This window comes from Anopheles moucheti, chromosome 3 (genome assembly GCF_943734755.1).
Source record: "Anopheles moucheti chromosome 3, idAnoMoucSN_F20_07, whole genome shotgun sequence".
NCBI lineage: Eukaryota > Metazoa > Arthropoda > Insecta > Diptera > Culicidae > Anopheles > Anopheles moucheti.
The window spans coordinates 45,633,292-45,648,755 of record NC_069141.1 but is presented as its reverse complement, the minus strand read 5'-3'; the positions used below and the strand labels follow the sequence as shown (position 1 = coordinate 45,648,755).

At 40.8% G+C, this 15,464-nt stretch overlaps 2 protein-coding genes across 2 annotated transcripts in view; one reads left to right on the top strand and one right to left on the bottom strand.

The window, feature by feature from the left end:
- The window catches only part of LOC128300259 (succinate dehydrogenase assembly factor 3, mitochondrial), a 32,074-nt gene that overhangs the window by 7,418 nt on the left and 9,192 nt on the right, over positions 1-15,464 (bottom strand). The window lies entirely within an intron of this gene.
- On the top strand, positions 5,150-7,343 carry LOC128302753 (segmentation protein even-skipped). Its single transcript, XM_053039612.1, has 3 exons — positions 5,150-5,276; positions 5,677-5,879; positions 6,609-7,343. The coding sequence occupies exons 1-3, from the start codon at positions 5,150-5,152 to the stop codon at positions 7,341-7,343; spliced, it is 1,065 nt and encodes a 354-aa protein (XP_052895572.1).

Sequence of the window (15,464 nt, the reverse complement as noted above, 5' to 3'; positions counted from 1 at the left end):
TACTTTCCATATCACGATTTTTCGATAAATACATGAATCCATTGAATGGATCAAATTCATTTTAAAAAGTTTGATTGCATATGCAATACATATTTTAAGCTTCCTAAAGTTGTTGTTTGTAAGTAGGGTATACAAAAAGATCTCTGCATGTGGAATGTGTTAGATGTGTTTAATAATGTTTCTAATACATAAATAATAATTTTTGCTAATGATTCTTATTCGTAAAAACATCGTTAGATAATGCAAAAAATTATCATAATATAAAGCTAAATATTTAACACGATTTATCCAACTTATTGAAGGACAACTCTCGGTCTTCAATGATCTATGATTCCCTTTGGAATTGCTATCATTCAATTTGCTTCTTGCATGTGAATACATTTCACCACATAATTATATAGCTACAAATTAATTGCACAATATTTTAGCGGCGCGTATTTTTCAATACATCTATTTTTGTTTTACTTCAACGTTTACCGATCTAAAATAAACTACGCTTCGAATGGTGCTATAAAATGATGCACAAATATATGGAATGTAAGCCAAATTTATATCCATTACGTGAGGTTACGGTATAACAGCCGTGATGAGCGGTAAGCAGCATCTCTTTAGCTCAAAAACAATTCAATTAATAATGCATGGAACGATTCGCACGTTTGACACATTTGCACTCTGTTCGGTTTGCAACGAAAGACTTTCTTCTGCTATCTGCTTGCTTCAGGTAATCAAATTTGTACACCATGGGGCAGGCCGCCGACTAAACCCTCTGCTCCAGGTGTTACATAGAATAGCATAAAAAACGACCGTTTCTAGTGTGTTCTAGGGCACAGAATACACTCAATGGCGGCGTTCCATTTGCTGAGTAAACAGAGCGCATTAGCAACAGCTAGGTACTTCTGTGCGAGGTGTTCCATGTCTCTTTCACTGGATAGCAATGCGCATGCGCGTGTTTTACAAGAATGGAGTATGTACTGTTTACTGGAAAAAGGAACGTTACGATTTTGTCAGCCCAACGATTTGAGAATGTAAAATAATACGCTAAACCCCAAATTCTCATGAACCGAACATCGCACAGCATCACAACAGCGGCCACACCAAACAAACTTTGCGTCATAATCTTCGCAGACGCGTGTCTTGAATTGTATTCTACCACCATGCCTGCCTAAAAGGTAAGCTTCGCTGTTCGGCACCCTTGGTATCCTGCTCGCACACCGTTAAACAACATAAACACCATTTAAGATGTCGTTCATCTACGTTGGAGAGTGAAACATCATTAAGCGCGTAGCTTCCTTGGATACAACTTTTCTGCGTCTGATCGATATTAATTTTGCGTTTTATCGCGCGCTTGGTTTTAGGGCGCACACACACTGTGCTCTTCATGTTTTATGATGCTTTTCTCGCGCGACGGAGGAGTGTTATTTTTATTCTCGATGATTTCGTTTTCCTCAAAAGTTATAAGCATTTGCCGCTTCCCGCAATATAGCTGTCGTAGCTCATAAGCGCAGAACGATTTATTAGTAGATCATGTTCATTTTCTGTCCTCTTTTATTTTTATTTTTTGCTCCCGTTTGCTCCCCCCGCCCAACTGCTCGAGCAACTGCTTCCCACCGTTTTCTATATGTACTAGGAAAGGATCGTTACACATTGCTATGACACATGCCTTGTCAAATTAGCTTTGCTTCGCATTCGTGGGTGCGTGCGTTGGATTGCGGTTTCTGACGATAATATAGTTGTAAAAGGAAACAACCATTTGCGCAATCCAATATCAAAATATAGCATCATCGGAAGACCACCCTGTCATAATTGAGATGAGCGGCAATTGCATACATCATCGCACGATTTGAGGTCCATCGCATCGATCAGGTTTTGATCACAGGAAAAGCTCGTACATACACGCACGCACTCACACACTCATACATACACACACGAAACGGCCCTTACTACTGATGCTGTGTTGTGTTGTGCCTCTGCTGGTTGTTTTTGTATGTTTACACACCACTGTTGGTGTTTATTGTGCTTTTCTCCATGGAGGTCCTCGCTGTGACACCGCAAGGGACCGCATCGGCAAAAACGTTCGTCTATTGTGCTCGTTTCCTTCATCTTCGTTTTTGTTTCCAAGTGTCTGCGAAACGAATTTCAGTTCACTGCCGTTTTGCTGCCATTCCATCGGTCACCTTATGGTTGACATGTATTGCTTAACCTTTCGGTAGCCATATAACTTAATTTTCATGCGGGTTCCAGGGACTAAGAACCTACTGAGCATAACGAAATCTTATTAACACCATGAATACCGGACAAGCAACCGAACCTCCCAGCGCCCGATGTGAGCCTACAATGAAGAGGGCACCGGGGAAAAAGGGAACCAGCGATGGTCGAGCATTTGCTTTTTGCAGGATCGCTTTCAAACCGATAGCGGTTGAGGAGGCGGTTATTGGAACTAATTAAGCTGTATAAACATAAAAATATCATCCCAATCTTTTCCGACAAGGTCGTTGTCGATTGAAATTTAACTACACTTCTGGTTTTTACCGTTGGCGTTTCTGTGCCCTTGCCAATGTTCGATACCGTTTATACAACACAACAACAATGAATTGCAGCAATTTCGTAGTTTGGTATTTGGGCAAATGGTTACCCAAAATTTTACTGTTCCCCTGTTTTACCATAACCGTAGCCGTAAAGGGAGGTGTATTAGGCGTCGATGGCTGGTGGAGATTGTTATTGTTTCACATACCCTCTGCCATCAAAACATACACAGATTAAGCCTTTTGGCCCAGCCCGATACTGAATCCCTTGTTCGCCGGTTCTACCAGTGCCAAGCTTTCTGGCCATTTTAAGAAAGAATAACTGTCAGTCACAGACCACATCACAAAAAACGTGCTTTAATTGAGTTGATGTGATTTTCCGATGCAGAATAACCGAACTAAACTGGCATTTTACATTTGATGAACATTTTCCTTTACAAATAGTTCAATGTGACATTCTAGCTTGGAAGTGTCTAATATATAAATGTAAAAAGACAAAGATTAATGCCACAAGTGAGTATTTCACATTCGAAGTAACAGTTTTTAATTCGGATTAGCTTACACAGCCCATTGAAGCTATATTAACGGCCTCTTACAAAAGAATTGGCAAATTCATCCCATCGAACAGTTGCACTTAATTCATCAACACACATTTTGCCAATATCCGCGATTGGCATGTCAATGTGGCGACTTATTGCAATTACCTGTTATAAAGAAAGGTTTCTGTCCTAGCTGTCCAGGCAATGCCCTGTAAACCTGTTCGGGGTTACATTTTGGGGGCTGAGAGGCAAATTCTCTAATGACACTCTAAATTATTATCCTTGCCGTGCTCTCTCGCTCTCAGTCTCTCGCAATGCTGTCCTGCACCATCTTCCATCGAAATATATACCTATCCGATCGCATTTGACCTGCTATAACAGCAGCAGCAGCAGTAGAAGCAAAAAAAGGATAGTGGGCTGAGACCAATAAAATTACATATTTGTTTTAGCTATTGTTGGCCGATAATCGAAAGCATCCAATTCCCAAACTAATGGGCGTTGTTAGATACTCCCTGTATTTGTTTTTCTTAATACCCTGCCTGATGAGGGGCCCTGCGAGATGTCCAGCCGTACGTACATACGGCTCTTACCATTCCCAGCAACGTACTCCGGTCCGCGAGGGTAAGCGATTTGCAAAAACGCACTACCTCACGGTTGGTAATTGTTCACGAGCTTTAATGTTGTTTGTTTAGCGAACAGTTAACGTCTGTACCTGAGATGCGGCAAAGAATGAAACAACTACTGCCGTTACTAATAGTTACTCTGCAGCATGTAACCGTTTTATATCAATTTCCTTTCGTAATAATGTTCGATTATACAGCGCATAAACGCCATCATCAACCATGCTCGAAAACTTACCCAAAATCATAAATTTTGCCAATATTTTAGCAGCAAGCGCATGCACACAAGCGCTGCGCCGGGTTTCCTGCAAAGCCCTGCCCGCAAACACCGGTTTACGTATCTCCGTGCCAGCAAACGGGGACGGCAGGAGACGATTATACAACACACAATGATGTTGGCCCCAAACACCGCCAAAAGGCGGCCATGTCCTGGCTGGGTGTGGAAAATGTCGGGTCCGCGCATCGTATAACTGCTTATGTACCTATCTGTTCGTTATCTGTATTTAACTTCTCAACTCCCAACCAACCTCCTCCTCGTCGGGGGATCCCTTTTCAACGGTGGCACGAGTGGCATGTATTTTATGTACTGTTTCCACCTACATGCACATAGTGTGTGCCTATGTCTTCGTTATTAATTTTGCAAGCGTATCAAATTATTCGAGCATTCAAACGATTATATCCTATAAAAGCGAGCTCTCTGGACAGTGTTGATGAAGGTGGTTTCGTTATAGGGTAGCGGAACGCCGGTACATAGTATACGATATCATGCTGTAATAATCGCAAAAAGGATCATAATCCTTGCGGCCAACAGTCTTGTATTACGTCATATATTCGTTGTTTTCCCTTCCAGCATAATAAAGAGTTCTGCCGCCATCGGTAGTGAATCGGCTTTCGACAGGTATTGGAATCACTTTTAACTCATTGTAGCGATAATTACCACAATATTCAAATTGTTTGCTACACGTATCGAGCGATTGGAATGTGCTGTTCCAGCATATTTTTCTAACTTTTCCTTATTTCGTTAATTCGCGCTACTCGGGTGCGTTTTCCGAGTTGGCTCCTCCCCCTTTTTGCCCGATACACAGCTAACCGTATTCACTGCGGTACCAGGAAAAGGACAAACGATGGCGTTTCGTTCGTTAAGTTCTACCGGTACATAAAACACATATAAAATGAGTTGCTTTTTTCTAACTCAGCATCAGTTTGCTGCAGATTGCCCGTTAGTGCGTGTCGTGCCGTTTTGGTGTACGAAAATTATCACACTTGAGCGCATCTGTTCGAATCGCAGGTGTGCGTGTGTGTATGTACGTTGTTTGTTGCAGTGTTTGATTGTGCTTTATGAATTACTATCCGCTACAAACAGTTGTGTGCGTCACTAGATGCAGTGTGCAGCAGTGAGCGACTCGGAACAGTGAAGCATTAACGACACTCGGATTAAATACAGTTGCCGAACGGATATTCAGTGAAAATGCAAGGCTTCCGTAACTACAGCATGGATGCGCTGCAGCACCGTGACTCAAGCGTAGGATTAGCTGTCGACCTAATGGCACATCAGTACAGCACCAAGGCGTCTCCTCCATTATCTCCACTAAGCGGTAAGAATCAAGCAGTACAACAACCACTTCCGGTCACACAGTCACAGTACGGATATCGAAGCTACACAGAAATGGATTTGTCGAAGATCAAAGTGGTCGCTAAGTGGATGTTGCTAAACGAGAAGCTATTAAGCTGCGGAAGTACTTTGGAGCATGTGTAAAAAAGGTCTCATCTTTCCGACTTCTCGTTGGCCTGTCTGCTGGCCTGTTTGGTTGCTTGGCCGCTACACAGCAAGCAGCGGTACCACTTGAACCTTGATAAGTGAGGTCACACGGAACTGCAACTGCCTCCAGTTCATCTGCTTTCTATCTGTCTCGTGCGTTTCCGGCTGTGTGTGTGCATTTGTGTCACTTTACGTGCTAAAAACATGCTAAACTCGCCCTTCTGCTATCTCTCCAGATTGCAACAGCCCACCGTCGTCGGACCACGGAGGAAACAACCAACAGCCGCCCTTAGATCCATCTGTCCGGCGCTACCGAACCGCCTTTACGCGAGATCAGCTGGCCCGACTCGAGAAGGAATTCTACAAGGAAAACTACGTTTCGCGGCCCCGACGCTGTGAGCTGGCCGCCCAGCTCAATCTGCCCGAATCCACCATCAAGGTAAGCGTTCGTGCCCAATGTTGTTCCCACAGGACCCAATACGGGTCGCGATACAATACAGTTGTTGCGGGCAATTATCGTATATAACGATTATAAAATTAATATAATTATCACCTGCCTTTGTGGTGTTGCCGCCCGTGAGATTGCGCGCTTTGTCGGCCCATTTGACTCAGCAAAAGTCAATAAAATCGCACGATCCTTTCTTCGGCGGCTTTTGCCCGATGATCACCAACATTATGATTATGACGGATCTGACCAAACACCACCAAACACCAACACATTCCAAACGGTGCCAAGAGAAATCACAAAACGAAAATATAGTTGTTTGGATTGGAAAGATCGGTAGCACATTCTGCACCGTGTTTTGCTTCTCTTGCCTCTGGCCACCATTCCGCGTGGGGGCATTTTACTGCCCGACTTTTATTGTTGTGTCGGTGGCTACTGAAAATAAATAATTGAGCCCATTGTTACCACCAATGGGTCGCTTTCGAGAGGGTTTAGATAAAGGTGATAAAGGAGAAGCTTTACAACCATAAGGTGCTAATTGTGGCTGCTGCTGGTGTACAACTTTCTGCTTAAATTCCTTTGCCAAGCTCCTGATCCGGGCTCCCAAATGCTGATGATTCACGATTTGCGCTGTTTTGCGGCTTTATTGAACCGTGTAACTCTTCCACAAATAGCATATGCTAATGGATCGTTTCTGTGTGCTTCTGTCTCTGCTGTTCCCAGGTTTGGTTCCAGAATCGCCGTATGAAGGACAAACGGCAGCGGATAGCGGTTGCCTGGCCGTACGCAGCCGTCTATTCGGATCCGGCGTTCGCCGCCTCGATCCTGCAGGCCGCAGCCAATTCGGTCGGCATGCCGTATGGCTATCCGCCGGCACCGATGCTTACCCAGATGCCCGTCATTCCGCCACCGGTCATGTCGGGTGCGAACAGCATGCCAGCCAGTGCCCATTCCTTCACCGCCTACGGATACCCGAGGTACGCGCCGTATCCGCTCCCGCAGCGCACAACCACCACAACACTGCCCGGAGCACCCGGCACTGGACCGACGGCTCCCGGGGTGTATCCAGCTGCGAATTCGATGCTGGTCACCGGCAGTATGCCACCGTCGCCCTATGCACCGCTCACCATGCCCAAGGCACAAACACCCCCGCAGGACACCGTCGGCAGTGCACAGCATCATCTTCACCACCAAGGCCGAAGCCCTGTTGCTTCGCCACATTCGGCACTCTCGCTCAGCCCCGTGTCCGTATCCAAGTTTGACACTTCCGCATCGACCTCAAACTCAAGTAACGCCAGCGTAAGCCCGGTGAAATCGCTGAACGGATCAACGAAAGGACTTTTGCTGGCTGCGGCCGCCGCCGCGGTCGTCAACCAGTCGGTTAGCCCCCAGACTACGCTACTTCCCGTCACACCGGAGAAACCGAAGCTGTTCAAGCCTTACAAGTCCGAAGTGTAATTGAAGCCGCGGAAGTGAATCGAACTTCTTCCACGTGATGATGTGATGTGTAGAATCGTCCGCGGGTTTTTGCGCGTTTGTATCAAACGCATTAGCCGACGTGCATAGAATGACATATTGTACAACACTATGAAGCATTTAGTTTGAAGCTTATGGGGTAGGATGTGAAACTGTTCTGTTGTTTTAATAATTTATTTACCATTTATTGTAAGGAATCGTGACGGATGTAGATATTGTAAAGTTTAGCCTAATGCCATTGTTTTAGACAATTAATCGAACATATATAGTCCGATCTATTAGAGAGAGAAAACACAGTAATAAATACGAATGAAGCCAACCATTTTATATACAACGTGTTGTTAAATTTTATTCACAAATATCCATTTCGAGGGGTGCGGGTTTCAGCGGCATTTAGCGAGAGTTCTACGAATTTTAACAAGTACTGATCAGCCGTGGAATCTGATCGATTTTTACCACGGCCGTCATGCAGCTGTTTATGTATCTAATGTCCATAATAAAATTAATAGCATTTATATACATTTACATTCACGGCTACATTCCAAAAGATGATATAAAGGTGAATGTAGAGAATAAAACGTGCAAATCGAAGTGATATCGACATACAAATCATTACAAAAAAGCTAAGTCTTTCACTCGATTTCCTGGTGATTTTTGCATGCTTACCGATATTTGATATTAAACTTCCACTTTGCTTACCGATATTTAATATTAAACTGGTTAACATTACTGCATGTACGCTATTTTATATTACATAGCGATTAATCCATACCGTGAGTGCTGTCCAGTCGTGTTTTACTTTTTGTTTAAGTTAAATATTTTATCAATCGTGCTTCACCCTTCAACCATTCAACAATCGATAAATGATTCGCTTGACACACCACACACGTCGGAAGCTTTGGCGCTGTGATTGGCCCGATGTTTCATAGCAAAGACCTATTATCCTGTTCAGTGTAATCAAATGGCTAACGGTTACGCGATATACAAGCCATGCTGATATAGAAGTCATTTATTATTGACTTTGATTATATTAGAAACTACCAATAAGAATGAGTTATTCAAATTTATTGATAATGAATTTAAAACCGTTTCCTTTCTTTGCAATCTCATTATGTTCAACCTCCGATGGTGGTTTAAAAATTGTGTATGTTATCCTATTTAGTTTGCTCAACAACCAATGTCATTCCCTATGGATGTTTAGTTTATATGGAATGATTAACAACGACTTATTTTAGCGAATCAGTGATAGAAGGGTAGTCATATATGTAGCGCTGCAATCTAAACGAAACTACAACTAACAAAGGTATTGTTTCAACAACATTAATTGTGTATTAAGGTAAAAGCAAATTACTGTTGAATTAAAAAGGGTGAACCACTTCAAAAAATGCCGTAAAAAATTAACCATTAGGTAAGATATGTTTGTTTGATGACCAACCTTACGCACACTGAGCTGATCGAAAACGATTGGGATTGGGAATGATTGTTAAACTTAAACTTGTTTTGGCAAGCGATCTGCTCGAGAGAACAAAGTTTGAACTGTGGAAAAAAACCCGAGTTTTTGCCCGAGTAGAGTCTTAAGCAGTCATGGATAATTTCCGTACATAATAAACTGCAGCCAGCTGTAGAACAGACCCTAATGAGTGGTGCTAAGGTGCTTCAGGTGCAAGTATATAGTTATGATATTGAAAATAACTGATATCAACATGCTATGGCATACTTTCTACAACATTTTCTCCGAAATTCAATTTTAAGTGGGACACTCTGTAGTGTTTCGGAAGGATTTCAGAACTAGTAAAAAAACTACAAATCTTGATTATGCGGATATATTTAACTTTGTTCTATAACAGCAATAATACAAACTTTCAAAGATACTTATTAACAGCGGAATCATACAAGCGAACAAATATACTGATATTAAATGTTTCTATTTGCATGAACTGTTTCCTTCCTAATACCGTTGACTACAATTCTACGGCAATTACTCTTTTTACTTTGTCGGAGATTTCAATTAATCTCATGAACAATATAATTAAATATACCACATCCACTCTAAGCTGGTGTTGATTGGGCATGTAAACAAGGAGTTTCGTATATGTAAAAGGGTGCCGTAGAATCTTCCACAAATGGCACCCGAAACAAAAGGTTTCCTATGTTCGCCCATTCAAATCGCTCTGAATGCACCTTACACAGCTAGTTAACCGGCGAAGGGTTTTGTACCGCGCCCCGATCACTAGCCCGGGACTGGTGATATTTCTCCCTTGTGGGAAAAGCCATTGCCAGTTGTTAACAAGTGAACAATTTACACCCCAATGCTTCGCTTCACTGGATTACCCGTCGTGTTAAACCTTTAAACATATGTTTATTTTCTTAAGACTTTCATCATGATACAGGGAACCGTTTTGTTTGCTGCATCATCACAACGGTAGGAAAAAAAGGTAGCAACAGAAGAAATGTGATTCGATGGATGGATGGGTTTTAGATATACCAACGCGTACGAATGGTAGCGTGTAAAATGTAGTTCCCATCATTCCATATACTAAGCGAAATAAAATAACTAAAACAAAGAAATTAACCATAAAACTAGATGAACAGCCCAGTCGTATAGGGATACAACAATACAAATTGATCACATAACACAACACTTCGTCGACCAAAAGATGCTAAACATAACGATAAAACTTTCTATGCCGTATACAGCTTACAAGTTCATCAACGAAATGTTGGGAACGGTGTTGTAAATAAAACCAAATGATATTTATTGTTCAAATAATCAATACTGTTAGTGGTTTTCATCATTTCTTTACACATCTTCCATCGTCGGTACGGAGAATAGACATTTGCTGACAGCCGCAAACGGAACAGTTTACGGTTGACGGTTTAGCTGTGGTACAATCAATCGAATTTCCGGCGGACCTTAAAACGCATGCAGCCACATCCGAACCATTTTTCCCCACTTAGTAAACACTCAAAACACAGATGCGTTAATTGGTTTACATTTAAAACCACCGAATTATTCGACGCAGAATGGAAGTCCCGATAGTTTACCACGTAAACATTGGTCGTTACCGTAGCTTACGATTATTCATCGGTTATATTTGGCGCCCACTCAAAGCCAAACAAGCAAAGCTGGAAGAATTTGAAGAGGAAAAGAAAAACACATTGTCACTGAGAATCACGGGAAATCGTTGTAAAAGGGGGCGTTAAGAGTTCTAATTCGTTCACGGATTTTCCACTCGCTGGAACTATCGGGAAAATGAAAAACACACCACGAAAACGAAGCACATAGCATAGCACTTCGCGGCAAACCCGTATTATGTGCGTGTGCGTTAAAAAGAAAAGATGTCTTCCAAGTATACGTATCCCAGCCTCGAATGCCACGTCTAGTTTTCACTGATACATACTAAAGACGTTTTTAAAAAGTCCCTTTTATCCGGCGGGAAGGAAAACGCCATCAATTTCCCGTCGCCGCCGTTAGCATTCTTTCAGCCAGGTTTCAGCGTGGCTTATCTACGCTTCGCTCAGGGTTACGCATGTGGTGGGGAGTCATTTTGTACTTTTTTACTGCCGTAACGAGAGTTTGTTTGTAAGCTTGAGTTTTCATAACCGAAAACATCCCACCGAGCAAGGATGCGACGATACCGGTAATTGGCAGAAGGATTGCACAAGAATTGTAAGAAGTTAGCACGTTATGTTACGTTACTATTCTTACAATAATTTTCTCTTTTTATACAAATACTCGTATAGCAACGAAAATATTTCAAATCAAGCAAATTCAATGCTCAGTTTTTGATAAAAAAAAAAATAATTAGCATTACGCAAAGAAGGAATTGAGGATGTTTATATGCGATTACAAATTTTCCACTTCGACCGTTTTCTACCAAAAAATGTTTCCGTACGACAGCTCCCACCGTAATAGGAATGTCAAATCAAAATGGTACCTTTCTCGAGGAGTTCAAACGAGGGAGCCCCTATCGAAACCAACACGACCCAACAACAAAACAAAACGAAAGGAAGAAAAACAACAAACAGCGATGAACATGAAAACCAGTCGGAAACAAAAATCCGACATGATTCTCCAAAACCGATTCTAAGGGGGAGATGCGATGATGGCGCTGGAACAATCGTTTATGTATATAAGCGATAGCAGAAACGGTAGCGATGCTATTATTTATTCCAGTAGCAGCAGCAGCAGCAGCATCAGCAGTGGTGGCTTATGTGATACGGAACCATATACTCATATACTAGCACGGGTTTCTTCCGTTAACAAATGGGTAATACGACCGGGGGTAGAATCTGTCTATTGGCCTCAGTTGGTAATCACATCCTTGCGTTGAAATCTTACTCATTCTGACATCGTTTCAGTCCCTTCTGCACCAAGTTAGAAATAACGAATATATTAAGCAGGCATCATGTGATGAATTTATTGACTCGATTACAGACACACAATTTATTACACTTTTTCCTGCTGTTGCTGCTTTTTTTTGGTTGTTGTTCCAGCAATCGTTTGACGAAGACCTCCGTTGCGCCATCGATTCTGATGCAGGTGGGTGGTTCAAGGTACACGGCGAATAAACCATGTTATTGCAAAATGGTTCCCGTTTTTTTGACGTTTTCGGGTTTTTGTTGGTTTTTGGTCACATGTTCGGTGCCTTTCTATGTTACGATGAGCGAACAACTTAAAAAGTTTCATGTTGTGTTAGAACTTATTATTTGTCACGTAAAAATGGCTAGCCATAACATTGAAAGCTAGGCATGCTTTACAATAAAATATATTGTTTTTAATTGATTATAGCTAATATTGGTAAGCCTGCAATCCTAAAAGTCTAACTAAAACAACTGAAACACATATACTTTTCTTAGGTAATAAGCGTTAAAAAATCAAACATAGGCAAACTAAACCTTTTGTAATTTTGTTTTGTTATTGTCAAAACTTTTAAAATATTCCACAAGGCGATATCTATCTAGTACCTTTTAGTGAAGGGGTTTTAAATTTAATTTAATTATTTTAACTAAACGTGTGTCAGTATGTTGCTTCATAAAACAAATTAATGTCAATGTTAACGTATAATTCTACGAGAAATGCTAAAACTTTGCGTAAATAATATCTAACAAAAGTAAATCGGTCCTCAGGCTTCCCAAAAGTTGTGGCTGCTTTTTTTTGGTTGTTGTTCCAGCAATCGTTTGACGAAGACCTCCGTTGCGCCATCGATTCTGATGCAGGTGGGTGGTTCAAGGTACACGGCGAATAAACCATGTTATTGCAAAATGGTTCCCGTTTTCTAATATTTGCAAATCGTTGTGTTGATTATAGATTGCAAATCGTTGTGTTGATTATATTTATCCTTTAAATTGTAACTTTATTACTTGTCACTTTACACAATCAGCTATTCTTGAAAGCAACTTGGAAAAAGTGTTAGTAAAATATTCAATTTTTAAGTAACTTAATTATCATTAAAATCATATATTGTATTAAATTAACGGCAGATCTAATTAATGTGTTTTAATATAAAAACAAGCTAATATACAGGATTTATACAGTAGTAGATATAATGCAAAGTAGATATAACCCTTAACCTTCAAGATCCCCAGGTTCAGTGGACCAAGTTTACTCCTCGTGTATCAGCCACAAAGTCAGTAGCTATAATGCATGATTATAGCCCACCAACTGTTGCGATGATGTATTTAAATTCGCAATTCTTTAACAACGACAGCTGATCATGCAATACTAAGCGAGCATGCTATTTGGCACATAACAATATGATCTGACATCATTTTGCAAAGATGCAATAGAACATACATGAATTCATAATGAAGATGTTCGCCGCATGTGCGTACAGTCGCTCATTTGAAATCATTTTGAAATAAGACTAGCGTATTCGTTTGCATCTATGTTGCTTCTATGACCACAGGCGAGAAACGAAAAACATTATCATGCTCGTGTAAAGTGTTTATTGTACGTAATTCGACATATCACCGAACCATCCGTCGTTATATTTTTACAATTATTTGAAAGTATCAATATCAAATATAAAATTTATTTTTAATTCAAAGAAAGTTTAGAGAACAGATTGCGTATAATTCAAACAACAAAAAAGTGATTTGAAATTGTGGAATGTGTAAAAGAATGTTAAAATATGTAGGGAACATTTGTATGCTACTGCAAAATATCATTATCCCACAAAGGTCACAGTTCTTTGTCTTGTAACTCATCATTCCATGCTATCAAATCTCAATAAATTATGCTACATTCCTACAGCCCATTCGTATTCTGCTTCCGAGCATGGCCGCCGAAAGACACGCGGCTGATAGATATGTTTATAGAGAATGATAATAAGATATGATAAACATGTTGTCAACTGAGAAAGTCCTCCGAAGGAACGAGAAGATTTGTACCAAAAGATAATTGTACATCGGCTTTCGGCCGTTTTATTTCTGCCTCCATACCAATCGTAGGAAATTATCATCGCTGATGTTCAATGTTCGTGCGTATGTTTTCATGACCCTAAATTACCTTGGCAAATTGAGTATCACTGCACGCGCGAACGTACCAACGATGAAACCCCTTCTCGCTTTGCGCACACACTGCAGCAAATCATGTCCTTAATCGAGAAAATCAAAACATATTTTCGTTGCGAGCGGTCATGCTGAGCGGCTGGTTTGATCCAACACGATTGTCACACCGAATCGACCCTAAACCACACATACGCAGACGATGCAGCGAAACGAAGTGCAGCAATACAAATATTGTTTCGAACCCAGTTGGTGTTGTCGGAATGGTACCATCCGCGTGTGTTTATAAATAATTAATTTCACGGCTTAACTAGTTATAAATGACTGCTACATTGAAACGAATCAATTATACGCACACCGAACCGGATGAAATTAGAAACGACAACTATCATGCCATCCTTCTTTCCTTACTGAGCGCCACGTAGGGCTAGGGGAAAATTCAATCCCTGCGGAACATGTTGGGAATTGGCGTTGATCATTTCGATCACCACGGGTAGCTGCTGTGCTGTGCAGATATCTCACCCACTGCCAGCAAGAGGGTGCGTATAGTCATGCCTCTATTTTATGCTGACCAGATAGGCTAAAACGTTTGGGGAACGGAACAAAAAAACAACCAGTGTATTCACTCAAACGACAATGCATACGGGGAAGGACCAGTTGACTATTAGCAAGCTGAACAGGTTGTGAATAAATAAAAACACCCATTTATAATGCGATTTGTTTATTATTTTACAATTTAGATTCACTTGACTCGTGTTGCGTTCAAATGCACTACGCCACGGAGAAAAAGGGTCCGATTAAGTACCGAGAGATGATGTTTTCGATGGGGTGTGAAATGATAATTTTCCGTTGCATTTTTTTGACCATTACAGAAGTAATGCCTTAAACGGGCTTACATAGAGTAATGAGATTTTGTATTTTGAGGGTTTTTTTTAACAGTGAATCCCTAATTCGATATTTACAATTACAATTGTACTGATGATGTCACGAAGGATCAATGGCTACATTGATTAAAGATGATCACAGATGTAAGCAAGTGTACTTCCTAACAATTTTTTTTGTAAAATAAGGAAAGTAAGCTACAACTGCACAATGTAACTCTTTACAAACGAATTCTTCAAACATAGCTAGCGAAATTAACGATATTGTTTGAATATCCCAAAAATGCACAAAACAACAGGGCGCTGAGTGGTATACGAAAGGTTTTGTAAGGTTTAAAGGTTTAATTTCTACAATATTTCAACGCTAACAGACTATCATAAAATTCTATTATTGATAATAAATGAATGAATAATGTTAAAAGTTTAAACTTTTGCATATTTTTCTTCCATTCTCTCTTTTTCATTGCATCGCCTTTCTTCACATCTAGAGAAACTGTTTCATTATCGTATATTGCCGTAATAAACCAATAACACAATCAGTGTCGACCAGACATAAAAACTCCTATACGTTCACATCGATATTTCTGCTTTGATGCTGACCTTCTCACCCTCCCGATAACAAGCGGTTACGGGGCAACGGCAAAAATATTCCAAAATACTTTACAATGGTAAAATCTAGCTGACAGAATAGCTTATTTCAGCAACGGACAAA